Source organism: Pseudophryne corroboree, chromosome 4 (genome assembly GCF_028390025.1).
Source record: "Pseudophryne corroboree isolate aPseCor3 chromosome 4, aPseCor3.hap2, whole genome shotgun sequence".
NCBI classification, from domain to species: domain Eukaryota; kingdom Metazoa; phylum Chordata; class Amphibia; order Anura; family Myobatrachidae; genus Pseudophryne; species Pseudophryne corroboree.
The window spans coordinates 799,386,137-799,408,482 of record NC_086447.1 but is presented as its reverse complement, the minus strand read 5'-3'; the positions used below and the strand labels follow the sequence as shown (position 1 = coordinate 799,408,482).

The 22,346-nt window shown below is 42.6% G+C and overlaps 1 protein-coding gene across 2 annotated transcripts in view; it reads left to right on the top strand.

The window, feature by feature from the left end:
- SRBD1 (S1 RNA binding domain 1) overlaps positions 1-22,346 on the top strand; it is a 433,993-nt gene that overhangs the window by 153,775 nt on the left and 257,872 nt on the right. For both annotated transcript variants that reach the window (XM_063918379.1, XM_063918380.1), the window contains exon 16: positions 17,169-17,260. In XM_063918379.1, the coding sequence (XP_063774449.1) occupies positions 17,169-17,260 (92 nt within the window). The remainder of the gene's footprint in view (positions 1-17,168; positions 17,261-22,346) is intronic.

The following is a 22,346-nucleotide window of genomic DNA, read 5'->3' as shown; positions in this document are numbered from 1 at the left end:
CTCCAGTGAATGTCGGCTTCACCTGTCACGGAACAAAGTCACACTTTATTATCACTGACGTGCATGCAGAGGGTGACAGGTGCTAGAAACAGCGAGTGTGCTCAGGTCTCCTGAATAGTTTTTGCAGCCTGTTATTGCTGCATGAAGTGAGCTTTTATTCAGCATCTGTATGGAATTGTCCCGTTTCTTGTTTTACAGTATATAACATATGTAGGGCCCCCATTTTACAGTATATAACATATATAGGGCCCCGATTGTACCAGGAGAGGACCAGTGTTTGCTAGTATAAAGCTCTGATTGGAAGGGAGCGTTTCCCAGACTTCCTGCAATTGGATGGTCAGAAATAGTAACAGTTTTCTGATCAGTGTCGGGATTCCGGCGTCGGTGTTTCGACAGCCGGGATGCCGACCGGATCCCGTTACTACATCTGTTTCACTATTATAGAGTGATCAAACATCATGTCACATTGATATTCCATATTCGTTGCAAATATATGGTAATGTAAATCATAGGGGGTACATCCTATGGGCTTGGAATAGAACATCGAGTCAGGTGGAGTAATACAAACTGCACCCAGCTCAGACAAGTGTAACTTTCAACTTTGCCATCCCTCCTAAAAAGAAAAAAGAAATAAATTGAGCACCTATCATAAAAAAGAAAATATAGTATTTACTGTACCTATTCTATAAATCAATCAATGGTCTAGTTAAAAGATAATTCCGTCTTTCAGTAATATGTTTTGCCATAAACTAATTATATCCCACCAAAAATATTTTTGCAATATGTATGATCCTTCAGGAATTCTCAACCAGAAGCCATATGGGAAACATCCAATAGTGTACACTGGATAACACAAAGGTTTATTTACTAAGCCTTGGAGAGCAATAAAGTACAGACTTGGCCAACCTCATCATGGTTACATCTGCCGTGTACGGCCACTCCTGGCCGCGCTGAGCTGTGTCTTTTGCCGCCCCCATTCATGCAAATGGTTCGTGTGCACTTCTAAGATGCCTGCGTGCCTTAGAGACAAACAGGCGCGAATGCGCCTAGATGTAGCCACGATGAGCATGGCTATATCTGTACCAAACAACCAATTCCTGACTGTCACAGGCTGTGCTTAATAAATGACAGGAACTGGTTGTTCGGTACAGATGTGGTCATGCTTATCGTGGCTACATCTAGGCGCATTTGCGCTTGGTTTGCCGCGAACGTGTGTCCGTCTAAGGCACGCACGCACCTTTGAAGTGCACTTGCCCCATTCGCCTGATTGTGGACGGCAAAAGACACAGCTCGGCGCGGCCGGGAGTGCCTGTACACTGTAGATGTAGCCATGATGGGGTTGGTTAAATCTATACTTTGGGCCTAATTCAGGTTGGATCGCAGTAAGCGATCCAACCGCAATTTTTGAGAAATGCGCCCGCATTTTCTGCAGGGGGGGGGGGCGCAGAAATTGCAATCGCTGGGCGGGCAACGCTCCATTTCCAGGGAGGAGATGTAACGTTGCTGGGACAATGCGGCGAGAGCAGGGGCGGATTGGGAACAAAAAGCGGCCCTGGAAAAATCTGTACTAGTGGCCCCACATGGGCAGCACCAGAGGTGTAAGGTCTAGCCATGGGCCATGACAGCAGCACCCTCCCCCCAAGACTTTCCAGATAGTGGGCATGTCCAGCATCAAGGGGGAAGTTAAAAAAAAATTAAATATTATGAGCACATTATATGATACACCTTCAGAATTTAGAAAACTATATCATTCTTTAGAAAGATATATTTTCTTGCTTATTACACCAACCGTATCCCAATCACTATTCACTCAATCTTATATGTCAGCCAAGCAGTCAGACAGAGCATACACTAGATCATCTGCAATCACAGGCTAAGTGGCAAAGTCATTTTCATATATGCAAATTATTTTCATTATGCATATATTCATTATGTCTATAAAAAGGACCACGTGTCCTCAAACAAAACAGGCCCCACAGGTGCGTCGGCCCACCGGGAATCTTCCCTGTGAACCCTATGGACAATCCGCCTCTGGGCGCGAGCGGGGGCGGCCAAATGGGGGCGTGTCGGGGCATGATCACGCCGACTGCGTGATGTCACATGCAGCCGCCACGATCACGAACATTGCGGCGGGACTTCTGCTCGCGCGGGCTAATCTGCGCCGGCAGGGGGCTTCCACAGTTTCTGCTAACAAGCAATTTCTGCTTGCTGAGAACAGCAAATTCTGCTAATTATCAGAATTTGCTATCCTTACTGAATTAGGCCCTTTATCTCTGTCCACTTTATCTCTCTCCAAGACTTAGTACATAGACCCCAAAGTGTTGAATGTAGAACTGAAATATATTGCTCACCTTAAACTGGTGATGTTATTGGGTTGCAAATTACATTACATTGTCTTGTTCATCCAAAAATATTTAGAATCACTTTATTGTGTAATATTTTGGCTGTTTTTCTTTGTGTGTGCTTGTGATACAATAAATGTTGATAATGTTACACTAAAAAGTGATTCTCTATTTTTCTGGGTACTATACCTATAAACGGCAGTATGAGACAAACCACAAATGAGAGACTGAAGGTTAATTGATAGATATTGATTTGTCCAGATTTTTGCTATTTCCTTTAAGCATATCACCTGAAGCGTATAGGCACGGTGGTTACAAATCCCAACAGGCTTATATACACAGGTGTATTTTCTGTATTGCTAACACACTACACTGTATTATTCTGTATCCTCTTGTTTTCATATGGCATTAGAGGAAAATTCAATGGGTAGGAAATGCCGGCGGTCAGAAGACCAATTGCGGCATACCGATGCTTAGAATTGCCGGGATCCCGACCGGATCCCGAGTACAACGCATCTTGGAAGGCAGGCCTAGGATTTAGATGCCAAGATTGAACTAGGACTCTTACATGAACTTCTGTAGGACTAAATTTACAGATTCATCCCATTTCTATGGTCATGTATGTGGTTTGCTATTGTTGGAGCACTGGGACTAATATTTACTTCATATCATATAAGCTATTATCTTTAGAAGTGACTGACACTGCTTTGGTCTAGGCAGCGTCCCAGTTACTATTTGTGTTGGTATTTATTGATTTTTGCATCACTATTGTGAATGCATTTATTTCTCCTATATATGAGGTTTTTATTTGTCTAAAAAACACTATTTTTGAATGAATAATATAATAACAGTATATTCATTTACTCAACTGAATCTTCAGGGGAATACTATTACCAGTTTAGTAAGAGCAATTTACCTTCATTCTACATTCAAAACTGTTTTATCCAGTGTACACTACTGAATGGGATTTTTTCTGCTTTTCTGTATGTCTTTCTGTATATCCTCTGGCTGAGACATCCTGAAGGGTAATTCGTATCACTTTAACAAATCGGAGATGGATGTTATCAACAAATTGTGTAAGCACAACTTTCAACTACTTTAGGCAAGTGCACAGGTACAATTGGGAAAAGAAGATTTATTTTTTCCTTGGTAGTTTATTCCTTGTACCTGCACCTGTCACTGTTTTGCAGGTCTTTATGAAACCAATATTCAAAAGCACAAAGGGGGCTATTTAGCATTCAGTATTTGCGGCATATCCCCTGAAAACACCCATTGTGGTATATACCTGAAAATATTAAGTATCACCCCAATGTATGAAGAAAGGACAGCAGCTGATATCTGAGATAACTGCTGCAGTCAGTCCAATTATAACGTCAGCCACAACCCCTATAGGATTCCCCACAGCTTACGCCATATGAAAAAGGCATTTGCTATTGTAGCCTATGGGCTACATTATGAAAAAAAGTCCCGGGAGTAGGTTCTTCTAGAACCCTCCCCGGCAATTGTTGCCACACGTGAGAGGTCAGTAGACTGCGCATGCAAAGTAACGCTCGGGAGTCTCAATAGAGGAGTGAAGAGATCGCTGATTTGGTCACTCTAGTCTGAACAAATCACAGAGACAGAGGCTCCTGTCTGAGCCCCATCCTTGCATGTAGTATTTGATATATTTGGTCAGTATATCATATCTTATGGTTGTGAATAGCAGTCATTGGAAAGTACAATTATTAGGTCTGAAACCCGATAATTGATACATATCCCGTAAACTAGTGTTAAAACTATGCATGTTTTGTAAGAAAATAGATTGCTGAATTCAAAAAATATTAATATTCAGTTTTTGTTGATTGCTCTCTATTTATTGAAGAGCGTATTCTCAAAATAAGCTTGAAGTGTTAACTCCGTAACTTTTTCAATGGATGGCAGAGTAACACAATAGCTTTATTTTCAGAGCATTGTTTTCTCTGACCAGTAGGTGGGGCTAGTGTCATATTTTATCTGTTCTGTAGATTTTTTTTCAGTTTTTTTTTAACCTTATTTAAGCTGTGAAATCTTACCAAAAATACTGCAGTCCCTTGATTGTTTAGGAACGATGGGATAAATTATACAGCAAGTAGTCTGGAGAGTGCATTTAGGACGAATTCACTGTTGATTGTTAAAATGAAAGTACTTGTGCTTATTTCTTTGCTTTTATCTTGTCTGGACAGCATTCGCTGCATCAGATATAGAGTTGTGTATTCCCACACTTTATTTTATGCGACATAACGTGTAAAATCAACAAATTCCTGAAATTCAAATTGTAACAAATCTACATTTTAGATTCTTTCATAGCCCATTTCATTTTTTTTTTTTTTTATGTCATTGTTACACAGTCTCTGCTAGAATATGTCACATTCATTTTGGTAGTGGTTTAATAGCTGGTAAGTGTTTTTTTGTCGATAAAGATTTGTCACAAACAAAAATTCTAAGGTTTTTATCACTGTGTTGTGTTTGTTACTATTCCCTAACTCTCAGTGATTTGTCACTTTCACTACCCTGTATTTCAGTGTTTTTCAATCACTGTGCCTTGGCACACTAGTGTGCCCTGAGCAGTCTCCAGGTGTGCCGCCATAGAAGCAGAGCCAGGCCCGTCCGTGTTTTGCCGCTACTGAGGCCCTGGAACGATCAATACTGGTGGGTTTAGTGGTTGCAGAGCCAGTTCTAATTTTGGGCCTGGGCAGTGTTGGGCTCTTCTGGCTTTCTCAGATGTGGCTCAGGCGTTACCTATGGAGAAGCTGCGACATGACATCCTAGGACACGCAACTGCACCATGCATCACCATTATATTTGAGTGTGCCTTGGCAATATTTAAATTTTGTTCAGTGTGCCACGAGTTGTAAAAGGCTGAAAACCTCTGCTGTACATAATATGGGCTTAGTATTATCTCTAGGGCTAAATACCCATTGCAGTTGTGTTAGTACTTGTTATTAATGATATGTGTTTGGAACACAAATGAAACACTATCACGACGCTTGTAACTGGTTGCTCTGTATGTTAGAAAACGCTAGCAAATTGCATGTAATTATGAAACCTTGCACATAGCATTACCTATGTAACCTGAGCCCAGTTATGTAATTGAATGGTACAAGAAAAGTGACTATTCGATGATCTAATGATTCGTTCTGTCTCCAAAAACACTTTATACTGAAATTCAGAAACAAAGCAGCTTTGTACATCTAATTCAAGAAATCATGCCCAGACACTTATTGATCCGGCATACCTGTAGTAAACGCTTCTGTTGAATTGATCAATTAGCACTTTTGTGTGTCCGGTGTGGATGAATCTATTTCATTAGTCTACAATATGATCAACACAATTGTGTTTTTAAAAAAAAAATAAACTTAAAATCTAACAATGCAGCAATATAATACTGTCTATAATAATGCAGGATTCTAACATTATTGACAGTCTTTCTGAACCACTTGTTTTTATTTTCCTGTACTGGGGATGGTTCTGGAGATGTCACGTATTAAATAAATGCAAATACTTAATTTCTCAGAATATCTGTTAATCGTGTTTGGGGTTCAGTCTCCCCCTTACAATGGGTGCAGGAATTGCTATAAGAATGAAATACAACACAGTGTTATATTTACAAGGGGTTAGAATCTTTTTAGGTTATTTTCAACAACAATAAATCATTTTGAATTTGGCTCCTGTCGACTATGGACAATAAGGACTGAACTAGTATTCAGTAGGGGATGCAGTTAAATTGCCGGGACTCAGGATCCCGGCGGTCAGGATACCGACGCTGGAATCTCGACTGCTGACAATGCCGCCAGCCAGAATCCTGGCTCACAGGGGCTATTCCCACTCGTGGGTGTCTACGACAGACCCTGTGGCGAGCGCAATGAGCCTGCAAGGGGACTCTCTGCGTTAGTCCCACTGACGGCCGTGATGCAGTTTGCTGTATACTGACAGCCGGCATCCCGAACGTCGGTCATTCATACTTATCCCTTCAGTAGCATGTAGCTTATGCTTAGGAGGGCCTAGTTACATCATTAGGTATTAGGCACTTTGGGTATCTTTAATAAACAAGAATATTGCAGTTTAAAGGTTACGGTTTTATAGCTCTGGATTACGGATTGTTATAAAAATAAATAAAACCTTTTTTTGGCAGTTCAAGAGCATTTTGCTAGATTTTCTCATATATTAGCTTTAACGCTTAATACGGCTATTTTGTTAATTTAAGTGACTGAATCTAATAGTGCCTGCTTTGTTTATTGTACATAGCACAGAGTAGCCAATTAAAACAATGCAGCCCCTGCAGGATGGAATTGCATCAGCTGCATATCACATCTATTCATTGCTAGACTGGCATCTATGCCGCGGGTTCCTGGTATCAGCCGTATGCAGTGATGTCCGTCTCCCTGTGGACACTTCTGCATTTCACTTGACCCTAGTGGGAAGTTTTAGCTGACAAATGCCCTATATATAATTTATGAGTCAGGTTGTATCATAAACATTAAACATTAAAATGGAAAATTAGACAGCAGAAAACAGAACTACACACTGGACTTCAGTTGAGAGTTTACTAGTGAGCTATTAGTGCTACATAGTGGATCAGTGGTTAGCATTGTTGCCCTGAGGTCTTTGGTTCGATTTGTCTGTGTATTTAGACTGTAAGCTCCAATGGAGCACGTCCATGTGGCTATTTCACCCTCTGCAATAATGTAAAGCACTTTGAGGCCTATTGGGAGAAAATATAAATAAGGAATTATTATTGTTCATATATCCACCCTCCTCTTGCTACTAATACCTCTTCCTATCATACTGGCTGTTCCCACTGTTTACTGACCTTCATATAATCTAGACCTATAAGGTCCCATTCACATTACATCACAATAATAATGTTCAGCTTCTGGATCTATGTGGCACTTGTAACCTATTTTACATTTTGATGTACAGGTTGAGTATCCCATATCCAAATATTCCGAAATACGGAATATTCCGAAATACGGACTTTTTTGAGTGAAAGTGAGATAGTGAAACCTTTGTTTTCTGATGGCTCAATGTACACAAACTTTGTTTAATACACAGTTATTAAAAATATTGTATTAAATGACCTTCAGGTTGTGTGTATAAAGTGTATATGTAACATTAATGAATTGTGCGAATGTACACACACTTTGTTTAATGCACAAAGTTATAAAAAATATTGCCTAAAATTACTATCAGGCTGTGTGTATAAGGTGTATATGTAACATAAATGCATTCTGTGCTTAGATTTAGGTCCCATCACCATGATATCTCATTATGGTATGCACTTATTCCAAAATACGGAAAAATCCGATATCCAAAATACCTCTGGTCCCAAGCATTTTGGATAAGGGAGACTCAACCTGTATTTAGTTTAAAAGAAACAGATCATTAGCAATAAGACATCCCTTCCCTTGTAGACCACAAGTAATATCACTAGTGACACATTACACACAGGATGACCCAGGCCTGATCGCTGTGGTTCTCCACTTGATTCCAGCCCTTTCTATGGGCTTACATAATTGACTGTAACTCTTCATCCTCTGCCCTTTATCCAAACCTTTGTTAATGTAACTTTTAGTGATATACAGGGTTATCCCTTTCTGTATAGTTTATTGTGGCATATCATATTACAGATGTGTTCTCGTACACATTTGCTCTAACTGTACCATATAGCTGCATTTGGCGCATCGCGAACTGTGTGACTTAGAATAATGTTTCTTAAAATCTGCTTCTAAAATGACAAAACTACATTGCACGCATAGACTGACCACTGGGGTTGGCAGTACTTGTACTTCTGTGTACGACTAAGTCGCAGATCTGTGTACAAAAGTTTCCCATACAAGTAGCCGCAGCTATTCCTCACTCCACTTTATACGCATTTTATACTAATTACTTTGCAACAAAAGTAGTAGCCTAGCGTCTCTTAAACGTGATTTGTATGTGGCCACAATAGTACAATGCAATATTTAGAACAAGGTACGCTTCATTACCCGTGGCGGAGTATCTACAGACGTGTCCCCATACAACTAGCCTTAATACGCTAAGTGACGTGAGACGTCTGATGGGAGAGAGCCGCCAGATCCCGTCGAACTCTGCTAGCATTGGGCGTCTTTTTTTACCAACAATGCAACTATTATGCACCAGTAGACTGTGCTGATTAATTTGATATGCAATACTTGCACCTCTGTGTGCAACTGAGGCTGTATCCAGAGCAGAACAGAACATTTATTGGAAAAAGGCTGCTTCCGCTGCTTTGTAGCACTTTGTATGCAGATTCAGAGACTCAGTCACACACCGATACACACGTGACATATATGAAATTAATCAGCACAGCCTGCTGGTGCATCCTAGTTGCGCCTACGATACATTTTCGGGTTAAAATACACAAAAGAAAGCCACTCCACAATAGCAGAGTATCACGGGACCTGGAGTGTCAAGGTGGGCTGTTTGGCGCGACTGCGAAAAAAACAATGAATGTGGACACATCTGTAAGTCGTGCCAAGCACTCGCGCCATATGGCAAAAAGATACTAGATATTTGAGGACATATCTGTAAATGTCTTGAAACACAACTAAATATGCAATATCAAGTGATTTATCCCCCACCCCCAGCATTCTGCGGCCGGGATCCCGGCGTCGGGATGCTGACTGCCGGGATCCCGGCCGGCATTTATTAAGCTGCAGCTTTTGTATCATGGCGTGTTTCACTTTTAACTGGATTGACGGTTTAAATTTTGTGGCTAAGCACGTTGAAAAGCTGCAGCTTGAAAAGCCGCTTCTTTGCAAGTTTACCTCTAGGTAAGACACCTCTATACTTCCTTGGACTTTGCAGTCTTTTTAACTTCAAATATTAAACAATTCTTTTTTTATTTTTATCTTTTTTTATTTTTATTTTCTGATTCCATTCATTTCCATACTGTTGATGTGAGACTCCCAGATCTATAGCTCTCATACACGTTCTGCTGCTTTATCTGTGTGGTGGCTACTGCAGTACATTTCCCACTCTCAGCTCACCTGGCTACAGGTTGGTTTAAAAGTTTGTTTAATGACTCTTCAACATATCTCGTTTTATAATAGTTCATTTAAATGTGTGTATTGCATATTGGGGCAGATGTATTAAGCTGGAGAAGGCATAAGGAAGTGATACACCAGTGTTAAGTGCAAGGTGAAAAATGCACCAGCCAATCAGCTCCAATATGTAAATTAACAGTCAGGAGCTTATTGGCTGGTGCATTTTTCACCTTGCTCTTAACACTGGTTTATCACTTCCTTATGCCTTCTCCAGGTTAATACATCTGCCCCATTGTTGCCTGTTGTTGAAAAATACATACTGTGTAGCAGAGATAGGTGGCTTGTGTCTGCTTAACTGTTACTAAACGACAGACCCTGATTCAGGCAATTATATAAAGCTTGTGTTTTTTTCACATGTATTTTGAGATTATTTCAGTCTAGATTTGGATGGAACAGGACGGTTAATTCCACCAAGAATTTTCCTCTAATTAGATATTTTCAGCAGCTACTGGCCATCAGAAAGTGGCATACAACGTAGCAGTGCAAGTATTCAAGTAAGAGCTGCTCCCTCTGCTGGTCTATAGCTGTTTTACATTTTGAATCCTGCAATGTTAATTTCCTGCAGGTGAGGTGTTTCCTCTGGCACGTTTTTCTGCTTTAGAACATTATGGATCTCATTTACAAGCATGCAACACAGGGCCTAATTCAGACCCGGACGCTGCAGCGGCAGCAATCGTAGCCTGATGCCCTATGTCTAGTGCGCATGCGCACCCAGTAAGATGCAAAAGCATGTCACTGCTGCGATCGCCTCTGCCAGATTGACAGGCAAAGGCAGTCGCAGGGCGGGAGGGGGCATGCCAATGGCATCAGAACGTCGTTGGGGGGGTGTGGTCCGAAAATAATGCAGGCATGTCCGGATTGCTGCTGGGGTGGGCCGCGTTGGCTGTTGACGTCACGCGCAGCCACTGCGACCCAGAACGTGGCGGGTAGCCGCCTGCCAGCTCAGTTAGGCTGCGCAGGCAGGGTGCTACTTGGCGGGTGCGAAAGCATCTCACTGCTGCGATCGTCTCTGCCTGTCAATCAGGTCGTGGGGCTGGAGGGAGCGTGCCGACGGCGTTAGAACGCTGATAGGGGGGCGCGGTCCGGACAACGCAGGCGTGTCCAGACTGTTGCTGGGGCACTCCGTGGCGGCTGCGTAACGTCACATGCAGCCGCTGCTGCTCAGAACGCGGTGGGTAGCCACCTGCCAGCGCAGCTATGCTGCGCAGGCAGGGAGCTACTTGGCGGGTGTGAAAGCATCGCCGCCGTGCAATGCTTTTGTACCTGTGTGTGTGTGTGTGTGGGGGGGGTAGATAGGGCCTGACATGCGGGGCGGACTATCCCTGTGCTGTGCTAGTCCACCCCGCATGTCAGGCCCTATCTACACAAACCAGTGGTGCATATATATGGCAATAAAGATCATTTTTAATCTAATTCCACCTATAATCCATTTTTTTCTTGGATATGTCACTTTCTAAATAGTTTATGGTTTTATTTCTGCACTACCACCTAGGTGTACCCTCTGTGCCAAAACTGAACCGTTGGACTAATCCAGAACTGGTAAATTAATTTTGCTATCCATTGTTAAAAGACAATGGAGATGGGTGTGTGAGTAGGAAGATCAGTCACAAGCTGCATCTCCTGTTTAAACCCTCATTCTCATAATTTTGGATCTGGAGCTGAAGAAACCCTTGTATGACAGCAGCCACTGGGGTTCCGGCAAAGGCACCTTACATTTTTTTTCCTGTAGGTGATCGTAAAGCTTTAAAGCTTTTTACTGACTTTGTTTATTGTGTGCCTAGAAATGCACTTCTTCCCCCAAAGTGCAGTTGGAAGCCCAAAATGCATCACAATATCCCTAGTATAGGATGAGACCCTTCTACTGTCATCTTAGTGCTGGTGCAAAAATCCTTGTGCAGAGTTGAAATGGCCGTGAGACCCTCTGCTCAGCATGTTAAGCCCCTTTACTGAATTTAAATAATCTTGCTCCTGGCCTTGCAAGTCAAATTCCGTATTCTCTCTCTCTCTCTCTCTCTCTCTCTCTCTCTCTCTCTCTCTCTCTCTCTCTCTCTCTCTCTCTCTCTATATATATATATATATATATATATATATATATATATATATATATATATAAATAATGATCTTTTGCGCTCTGATGTAGACAAACTGTGGAATGGGGTATGGTCCTCTTGGACTCGTGATCTCCCGGACATTCCTCCATCAACCATAGTTTTTAAACAACTTCCTTATGTATTGAAATGGGTGAAATTGGCCACATTTCAAGAAATTCACATACAATGTCTTAATAGGGCCTATTTTTCTCAAGCCCAATGGGGTCATATCACTAATTTGACCTCTACTGGCTGCCCAAAATGCTTCATCTCTGCAGCCACCTATATCCACAACATTTGGCAGTGCTCTAAAATTAAGAGGTTTTGGTATAAAGTTCATAACCTAATCCAAACAATTATTGGTCGCAGTCTTCCATTCTCATGGAAACCTTTATTTCTGGCTGATTTCTCCCCCTGGACCCCGGCCAAGGTTCAGAAAAAGACATTGCCTTTACTGACTACCCTCACAACCGTAGCTAGATTACTAATATTACGACAATGGCCAGAGCAGGCCCTAACCAATATGATACCCTAGGCAAGATTTTGGCTGGTGCCCCCTAGCACAGACACTAGTTCCACCTCTGACCCTGTACCCATTTCCCCACACCATCACCCCTCACCCATAGCAGTCCTCATTTTGGTGCTCCTACCTCCTATATTTTAAATAGGAACAGTGTGGACATTCAGTGCGCAGCCCAAAACGGGGCGTGTTCTTGCTGGAAAGGGGCATGGCCACACATAATAACCCCAGTTGAAATTACGCAACACAGTTCTGCGACTCTATTCACATTATATCGTGCAATAGTGTCTCTTATTCACATTACAGAACACAGTAGTACCATGTTACTCCTCACAGTAGTGCCCCTTATTCACATTACACCACACATATTGCTCTTTATTCACATTAGACCACACAGTAGTGCCCTTTCTATACGTTACGCCACAAAGTAGCACACCTTATACACATAATGCCACACATTAGTAATGCCTTTATGCACATAATACCACACAGTAATGCCCCTTACACATATGACACACAATATTAATGCCCTTATACACATAATGTCCCTTACACATATGCCACACATTATGAATGCCCTTACGCATATGCCTCACATTAGTAATGCATTTCGTATGCAGATAGAGCTGCAGTCACACACACAATGTAGGCATGCTGCATATCATTTTAATCAGCAGAAGCTGCTTGTGCCCCTAGACATTCCAAATGCCCTAGGCATTTGCCTAGTTTGCTTATGCCTTGGGCCGGCTCTGACAATGGCTGTCGAAAACAGCACCCTCTATTGGGATGTTGAAGATTGAATTGCTGACGTAATTAAAGTTTAACGGGCGATCTGCATGTTATGACATTGAAAAGGGATTGGCAAAATTTAATGCTAAATGGGAATTGTACTTACCATATTTGCCACCAAACACTTCCTCGTCCATTATGAAAATATTTGAAAATACCACCTGGTCACTCTTGCGGAATATATAATGATTAATTTGCACCTGTACGTTGAAATTCTTGTGTGTTTTTAGTTCTGTTTTCTTGCGACCAGATTGTGGGTGGTATGTGCTTACTTGCTTACATGAGTTTGATGTGAGTAATGGTTTCAAAATATCATAACAGTTGGTCTGAAAGACACCTTGAAAGGTTTCCTTGACAGATTGGTTTGCTGTAGAAGAACCATAGGCTTCATATTTCTGAGAGTGTGTGGGATTATCTGTTTAGATAAACTGAAGTTTTCTCCATTGACACCCTTTCTGTGATTTTGGACTATGAGTGTCCTGCCCAAATCTGCCTCCCAACAGAACTCATATTTTAGTGTAGCAGTTCCTCTGTGGCCACCAACACTTTGTAATATCACACTTCTGTTGCAGGATCCCTAGTGGTGCACATTGACCATAGTTTTCCAGTACAATGTACTCTTGATACCGGGATATAAAAACAAGTACAGAATTTAAAGTTGTCCGATAGAGGGGTACGTAGTAAGGGGAGGGGCGGTAGTTCTGAAGTGAAGCCTATTGTGATCCCAGATTTGGCAGGAAAGGTTAATGAAAGCATCAGTACAGTTGACCCCTTACTTGGACCCGCTCAATTCATGATAGAGAGAGAACTTTGCAAGTGGAGGTTTCTAGGTCTATCTTACGGTATGACCAGATGGAAAGCAGTAGTTTGCTTTGGCTATGGGGGTCATTCTGAGTTGTTCTCTCGTTGCCGATTTTAGCTATGCTGCGATTTGCTGCTAAATGCGCATGGTACGCAGCGCGCATGCGCTAATTTATTTAACTGAAAACTTGGTAGATTTGCTGGTGCTCGTACAACGCTTTTCAGTCGCACTGTTGTTCGGTAAATGATTAACAGGAAAGGGGCGTTTCTGGGCGGCAACTCAGCGTTTTCACGACGTTGGCTAAAAAACGCAGGCGTGTCAGGGAAAAACGCGGGAGTGTCTGGAGAAACGGGGGAGTGGCTGGCCGAACGCAGGGCGTGTTTGTGACGTCAAACCAGGAACAAAACGGACTGAGCTGATCGCAATCTGTGAGTAGGTCCAGAGCTACTCAGAAACTGCAAAGAATTATTTAGTAGTAGTTCTGCTAATCTTTTGTTCGCAATTCTGCTATGCTAAGATACACTCCCAGAGGGCGGCGGCCTAGCGTGTGCAATGCTGCTAAAAGCAGCTAGCGAGCGAACAACTCGGAATGACCCCCGATGGGCGGATGTTAAATGATTAAGATTGATGTCCAGGAAACTTCTTTCTTGCAAGTAGCGAGTCTTAAAAAGTTTGTGAAGTTTCTTTCTACAGACAAACTAAAAAACCATCCGTGCAGCTGAGCGAAGGTGGCTTGGTGTCATGTAATAAAGTAATTTAGACAGCAGGTTTGTATGAAGTACCACAATTCTACGCAGCCAAACATGTACAATATCTTTCTCTCTTTATAGTGTGCATCATATTTGTGTGGCATATATACCCTAATATATATAGTTTTTGTTGTTTTTTCCATGAAAAGTTATAATTACCTTTTAGAGCAAGCATTCCCAATCTCGCTCCTCTGGCACACTAACAGTGCAGGGATATCCAGGCTACAGTACAGATGGTTTAAATTAAAATAGCTGATGTACTAATTAAGTCACCTGTGCTCAAGCATGGATATCACTAAAACATGGACTGTTTGTGTGCCTTGAAGACCGAGGTTGGGAAAGCCTGGTTTAGAGAATAGATATGGAATGGGAGGGCTTCTGTCTGAATTATATTCCCCAAAATGGACACTTACAGTACAGTACTGCAAAGAATTATGTTCAGGGTTGGAAGGAACAAATTCGGAACTGTCTAAGTGAGAAGGGCATCACCCACAAAGGCTATATTTTAAAGTCCTCTGAGTCTACACTTTATATCAGCAGAATCTGTTGCACTTTCTCTGCATTGAAGGAAAGCGCTAAAGGGCCCTACATACTTGGCGATATTGAAGGACGATATGAACGATATCGGTCTAAAATGAACGATACATGGTTGATGTTCAGTGTAGAATATATAATTAATGCTTTAAAGATGGTTTGATGAACGATGAGCGTCCCCGTAGTCGTTCATTCTTGGTTTAGCATCGTTTATAGCTGCAAGCGAATTTGGACAATATCAATGTAATGTAATATCATAATGTTCAATTCGGCCTAACAAATCGTCCAGTGTGTATGCTAAAACTCGTTGAGAAAAAAATCGGCCAACGATAATATCATTGGTCATCAAAATCGGCCAAATCGCCTTAAGACCTTATAGTGTGAATTAGGTCAGTTACCGAAGCAGCATTATCCTGTGCCTGTTTCCCAGGGATAAAATGAACTTGATCAGTAGGGACAAGCTGGTTTTACCCTGTGTTAAGGCGTTCCAATAGCATTTTTGCATATACAGTACTGTATCATAATGTCTGTGTTCTGAAGCCAGATAGACCGTTAATGGGCACACTTTTGTTTTCGCTTAAAATATTGTTTTGTGTTGTACAGATGTGTCCTCTTACATCCTTGCTGCAGTCACGCTAAACAGCCCTTGAAGTCGTGCCATGCTGGGCGTCTTTTTTTTCTGCATTTTTTTTATTCAGCGAAAAGGCGTCATATACGCAAAGTAATGTAATAGGATGCACAAGCAGATTCTGCTGATTAAAATTATATGCGGCATGCCTGTATTCGGTATGTAATTGCATCTCTATCTGCATCTGAAATGCCATGCTACATAGCATAGCAATTTGCATGCAAATACAGTTGCAGTCACACACAGAATATAGGCATGCTGCATATCATTTGAATCAGCAGAAGCTGCTTGTGCGTCCTATTACATTACTTTGTGTCATGACGCATGTTAGCGGGGGAAAAAATAAAAAAAAAGTTGCTCAGTGCTACAGAGTTACAGCACTAACGCATTATGTGTAACGCGAGTTATAGCGCATGGAGCAAAGATGTAAGAGGACACAGCTATATGTTAAGGCAGTTATTTTTTTTATTTAATTTTAATTTGTACAGTAATTAATTGATCAAATATCAATTATATTGGGTATTAAAAAAGTGGAAATGTTTATTGGGGGTGGGGACAAGAAGATATAATTAATGCTTTAAAGATGGTTTGAAAATAACTCATCAATGACACATCCCTTAAGTACCTATTCTCTGGTGTTTGAATTATGTGTTTCATATACAGTACTTTTGTTTACATATGAAAGTGGATGTGACACTAAAAGTCATTGCTCCAAGCGAGTCCTCACATTTGTCCATTTTACTTTCGTTGTGTTGCTGGCCCATTTCTGTCACATTTCTTGTAATTGACAACTTTCAACCTGTTTGGACCTAAATAGCTGGGATAGCTAAATAAATAATAATAATGCATATAACTCATGCATCAAATACACATATATTTCATTTGCATCTTTAATGAGATTCTGGGATATATTCAATTAAAGTCGAAAGCTGCCGTCTGTCGAAAAGACGGCAGTTTTCGACTTTTTAAGGTCGAATCGTGATTCGACCTATTCATTATATCCCAAATTTTTTTGACAAGTCGATGAATTTGACTTGTCGAAAACCACGTGGATCGGCGGAATCCCTTTTCGACCATCTCAGTCCGACATAAAAAAATGTCGGACTGAGATGAGGGATTAGAGCAGGAGGGGGAGGGGGGGAAACAGCCGCGGGCATATAGGGGAGATCAGCGCTACAGTTGCGCTGCAGCAGGATGTCACACAGCCGCGCCGCTCACGGCAGCTTCCACCCGGCTCCAGCAAGTGAGGTCATGCTTGCTGGAGCCGGGTGGACACTGCCGTGAGGTCGGGCGGCTGTGTGACATCCTGCTGTAGCGCTGATCTCCTCCGTCTGTCGGCGGCTGTCCCCGCTGGTCTCCCTGCGGCTCCCCTTCCCCTCCTCCTCTGGGTCCCTCATCTCAATTCAACTTGAAAAAGTCGAATTAAGATGAGATTTGAATAGGGGTTGTCGGATCCTTTCCGACAAATGCATGTCGGAATGGATCCGACCCTAATGAATATATCCCTCTGTCTTGAGCTTAAGATAACATCTGGAATGCCAAAGGGTATTTACCCTTAAAGAGCAGAGAAAGTAATCAGTGCCCAACAGAAGAGGCTTAATTAACTAATATACCTATTATTTCATTTTACAGCATAACTAATGAAGCTGGTGCATCTATCTATAGTGTAAGCCCAGAAGCTGCCAAGGAGATGCCAGATCTAGACCCTAACCTACGAAGTGCAGGTACGATTCCTTACAGCTCAATCATTTGGTTGCTTCCTCCAATTATATTAACTGCCTGCCTTTGTTACAGACTGTTGTGATTGTAATATACCACTAGTCTCCTGTATAGAGGGCAGGTGTGTGTGTTGTAAGAGATTCGCCTACGAGGCATCACAAGTGGTCACTAAAGAAATGGAGCTTTTCCAATGCTAATGATGCCTACTTTGAATAAGCACTAGTGCCCAGTTACTTCATGTTAGAACCCAGGTAATGGATGAATTGACATCATAAACGGCAACATTTGTCATGCCAATATTTGATCAAAGTGCCTTATTTTCTAGGTATGCAAATAAGCAGACCGAATTAAAAATAATGACGGTTTTCTTTTTAATTTTTACTGGCTGACGTATAACTCTTTGTGAACTAGTATGTAATGACGCTATGTAATCATAATACTTTATGGACACGCACTAGTAGAGTGTTGCTTATTCTCTTATTGCAAGTTAGGCAGTTGCCCATCCCTGACATCACCCCAGATTTGGCGGGCACACACTGGTGCAATGGCAACATAGTTTGTGAGTTAAAGAATGATACCTGATGTTTTCTCTGATCACCTGCTGGAACCATGATGCTTGTTTGTGATCCGTGTATCTTCCCCCTTCTCTTCTGGAACCCCTGCTACATAGTTAGGGTAAGGCAGTGGAGATCTGAATCTCATGACCTGCCAAATACGATTACTGTATGTCCAGTTTACATTGCATCTGTAAGTGCTAGTAGTAGTGGTGACCATACTGGAGTCTTTTATAAGTAAAAATTATATCATAATTTCTTCTCAGGATTCTTCCTCATTCCACCCTTTGATACTATCCTTTGGTCGCACCTCTATAAAGTTCTGTCACGTTGGGCTTATGGACATAACCAAGAGTAGAGGCACTTGCCAGGGATGACCCTTGTCACCTTTGCTGTTTTATCTATCTTTGGATCCCCCCTCTCTGTCTATTTCAACAATCCCAGGCAATTCACGCTATTCGAAAAGGCAGATTTCAGTTATGGCAGTCTGCAACAATATTCTGCTCTATCTTTCCAATCTCCCATCTTCCTTGCAGCGTTCTATGTCCCTACTTCAGGATTTTTGAGTGATATCTGGCCTGCAGATCAACCCCAAAAATTCATTTTTTTATATAAACTTTGGCATTTTAGAATAATGATATATGTCAATACATTGGTGTTGCTATAATACAGGTGGCTTAAAGGATATATCTGCTCCAGGCTTTTTCTAAATTTACATTTTTTGTTAACTATGTCCAAATCCTTAAACTGTGGTTAAGCAGACGTTCTAGCAGTGTGTATCTAATGGGCACTGCTAAGAGTCCATTGTGAGGGTGCCGGGCCACAGATCCATTGTCAAGGGGTCGGGCTACAGATCCATTGTCAGGGGACCAGGCCACAGATCCATTGTCAGGGGTCCAGGCTACGGGTCTGTTGTCAGGGGACCGGGCTAGGGATCCATTTTCAGGATACCGGGCTAAGGATCCTTCTTTTGGGGGATGGGCAAATGATCCATCTTCAGGGGCCGGGTTTATGTACTGTCTCCACTTCCACATCCTATAATGCCATACATATACAGAAGTTCACCTAGGTCAAAAGACACAAAGGGTAGCTTATTGTCTGAAGTCTTATATTGTCAAAACATTTCTACAGTTTGTCATTAACTCGGTCAGTTTTAGCGACATTGATTATATGGATAACTTTGATTAGTAAAAAAAAAAAAAGTATGGCAGAGCAACAGCGTGTTTATTTAAGATTACATACGTTAATAAATAGGTAAAAAATAGTTGTCTGGCTTTGTAAAGTCGATGGTTTGTTAAAAGGGCAGTGCAGTGGTATTACATTGTCACCTTCTATTTGCTGGTAGCGTGTAACAGACACTGGGGAATTATTTATTTCAAGATGCAAAATTTAGAAATGCCATTTTCTGTCACTTTGCAGATGAGTACCTTAGGGCCCTTTAGGACACGGTGGGACATTAGGCCAACTGCAGTAAGTAATAAGTTGCAGGTAGAGATACAAAGTCCAGAACTGTCACGGTGACAAAGAAAATTAAACCTGGTGATATCAGGCAGTATAATGTATTGCGATGTTTTCTTAGGGACAGTCAGCCTAAGTGCGGATTGCATGTGTGGGGTTTAGTGCTTTAATGTCAACTTCAGCTAATTTGTTCATCTTTTGTAAAAGAGCACTCTTGCCCTTCAGCTGGTAGCGGCGGATTCTCTTTTCTGGCACTTGGTGAATTGTAGTGTCCTTTTTTTACCTTGATTCTCAAAAAACTGTCTTTTCTATGAACGTATTTATTAGTTTTAACTCTTTGCTTCTTGAATGCTGCCATACATCTGAAGACGTCCACCCCATTCATGTCCCTGGCTTCATTTTAGATAATATACTACTGTACTCTGTGTCGCTATAGCCTGTTTTGCAGTATTCATTGTATATGAAGCACAGATGTTACCAAAACGTCTACAACAAATCGCACTAAACTAAAATGGAAAGATATCACTCTGTTATGTGGGGGTTGTAAGAATTTTGCTTCCTGCATTAAAGAAGAAAAGCTGACAAATTTGGGACATGTGTTGACCATATTGGAGAAAGTTCGAGGCCAGTTTTAGGTTGAAAGATGGGGTAGGAACTACTTTAAAACCCATCTGGGCCTGAGGCCTTTGCCTAGGGTAGTATTCAATTAGATCAGCCGCTATTTTTACTGGCCAGGGGGAAGATGTGGTTTAGCAAAGCCACCAATCATCTAGTTTAGCATTTATTCCTGTTGCCATTTTCTCTATCGTCCTAAGTGGATGCTGGGGTTCCTGAAAGGACCATGGGGGATAGCGGCTCCGCAGGAGACAGGGCACAAAAGTAAAGCTTTTACAGGTCAGGTGGTGTGTACTGGCTCCTCCCCCTATGACCCTCCTCCAGACTCCAGTTAGATTTTTGTGCCCGGCCGAGAAGGGTGCAATTCTAGGTGGCTCTCATAAAGAGCTGCTTAGAGAGTTTAGCTTAGGTTTTTTATTTTACAGTGATTCCTGCTGGCAACAGGATCACTGCAACGAGGGACAGAGGGGAGAAGAAGTGAACTCACCTGCGTGCAGGATGGATTGGCTTCTTGGCTACTGGACATGAAGCTCCAGAGGGACGATCACAGGTACAGCCTGGATGGTCACCGGAGCCACGCCGCCGGCCCCCTCACAGATGCTGAAGCAAGAAGAGGTCCAGAATCGGCGGCTGAAGACTCCTGCAGTCTTCTTAAGGTAGCGCACAGCACTGCAGCTGTGCGCCATTTTCCTCTCAGCACACTTCACACGGCAGTCACTGAGGGTGCAGGGCGCTGGGGGGGGGGCGCCCTGGGAGGCAAATGAAAACCTTTAAAAAGGCTAAAAATACCTCACATATAGCCCCAGAGGCTATATGGAGATATTTACCCCTGCCTAAATGTACTAAATAGCGGGAGACGAGCCCGCCGGAAAAGGGGCGGGGCCTATCTCCTCAGCACACGGCGCCATTTTCTGTCACAGCTCCGCTGGTCAGGAAGGCTCCCAGGTCTCTCCCCTGCACTGCACTACAGAAACAGGGTATAACAGAGAGGGGGGGCAAAATAAATGGCTATATATTAATATAAAAGCAGCTATAAGGGAGCACTTAATCATAAGGCTATCCCTGTCATATATAGCGCTTTTTGGTGTGTGCTGGCAGACTCTCCCTCTGTCTCCCCAAAAGGCTAGTGGGTACTGTCTTCGTATAGAGCATTCCCTGTGTGTCTGCTGTGTGTCGGTACGTGTGTGTCGACATGCATGAGGACGTTATTGGTGTGGAGGCGGAGCATTTGCCAAATATGAGGATGTCACCTTCTAGGGGGTCGACACCAGAATGGATGCCTTTATTTGTGGAATTACGGGATAGCGTCAACTCGCTTAAGCAGTCGTTTGCCGACATGAGGCGGCCGGACACTCAATTAGTGCCTGTCCAGGCGCCTCAAACACCGTCAGGGGCTGTAAAACGCCCCTTGCCTCAGTCGGTCGACACAGACCCAGACACAGGCACTGATTCCGGTGGTGAAGGTGACGAATCAACCGTATTTTCCAGTAGGGCCACACGTTATATGATTTTGGCAATAAAGGAGATGTTACATTTAGCTGATACTACAGGTACCACTAAACAGGGTATTATGTGGGGTGTGAAAAAACTACCAGTAGTTTTTACCGAATCAGAAGAATTAAATGACGTGTGTGATGAAGCGTGGGGTGCCCCGATAAAAAACTGCTAATTTCAAAGAAGTTATTGGCTTTATACCCTTTCCCGCCAGAGGTTAGGGAGCGCTGGGAAACACCTCCTAGGGTGGACAAAGCGCTAACACGCTCATCAAAACAAGTGGCGTTACCCTCTCCTGAGACGGCCGCACTTAAAGATCCATCAGATAGGAGGATGGAAAATATCCAAAAAGGTATATACACACATGCAGGTGTTATACTACGACCAGCTATTGCGACTGCCTGGATGTGCAGTGCTGGGGTAGTTTGGTCAGAGTCCCTGATCGAAAATATTGATACCCTGGACAGGGACAATATTTTACTGTCGTTAGAACAAATAAAGGATGCATTTCTTTATATGCGTGATGCACAGAGAGATATCTGCACACTGGCATCACGGGTAAGTGCTATGTCCATTTCGGCCAGAAGAGCTTTATGGACACGACAGTGGACAGGCGATGCGTAGAGGAGTTATTTGGGGTCGGTCTATCGGATTTGGTGGCCACGGCTACGGCCGGGAAATCCACCTTTCTACCTCAAGTCACTCCCCAACTGAAAAAGGCACCGACCTTTCAACGCAGCCCTTTAGTTCCTTTAAAAATAAGAGAGCAAAGGGCTATTCATATCTGCCACGAGGCAGAGGACGAGGGAAGAGACAGCAACAGGCAGCTCCTTCCCAGGAACAGAAGCCCTCCCCGGCTTCTACAAAAGCCTCAGCATGACGCTGGGGCTTCGCAAGCGGACTCGGGGGCGGTAGGCGGTCGTCTCAAGAATTACAGCGCGCAGTGGGCTCACTCGCAGGTAAATCCCTG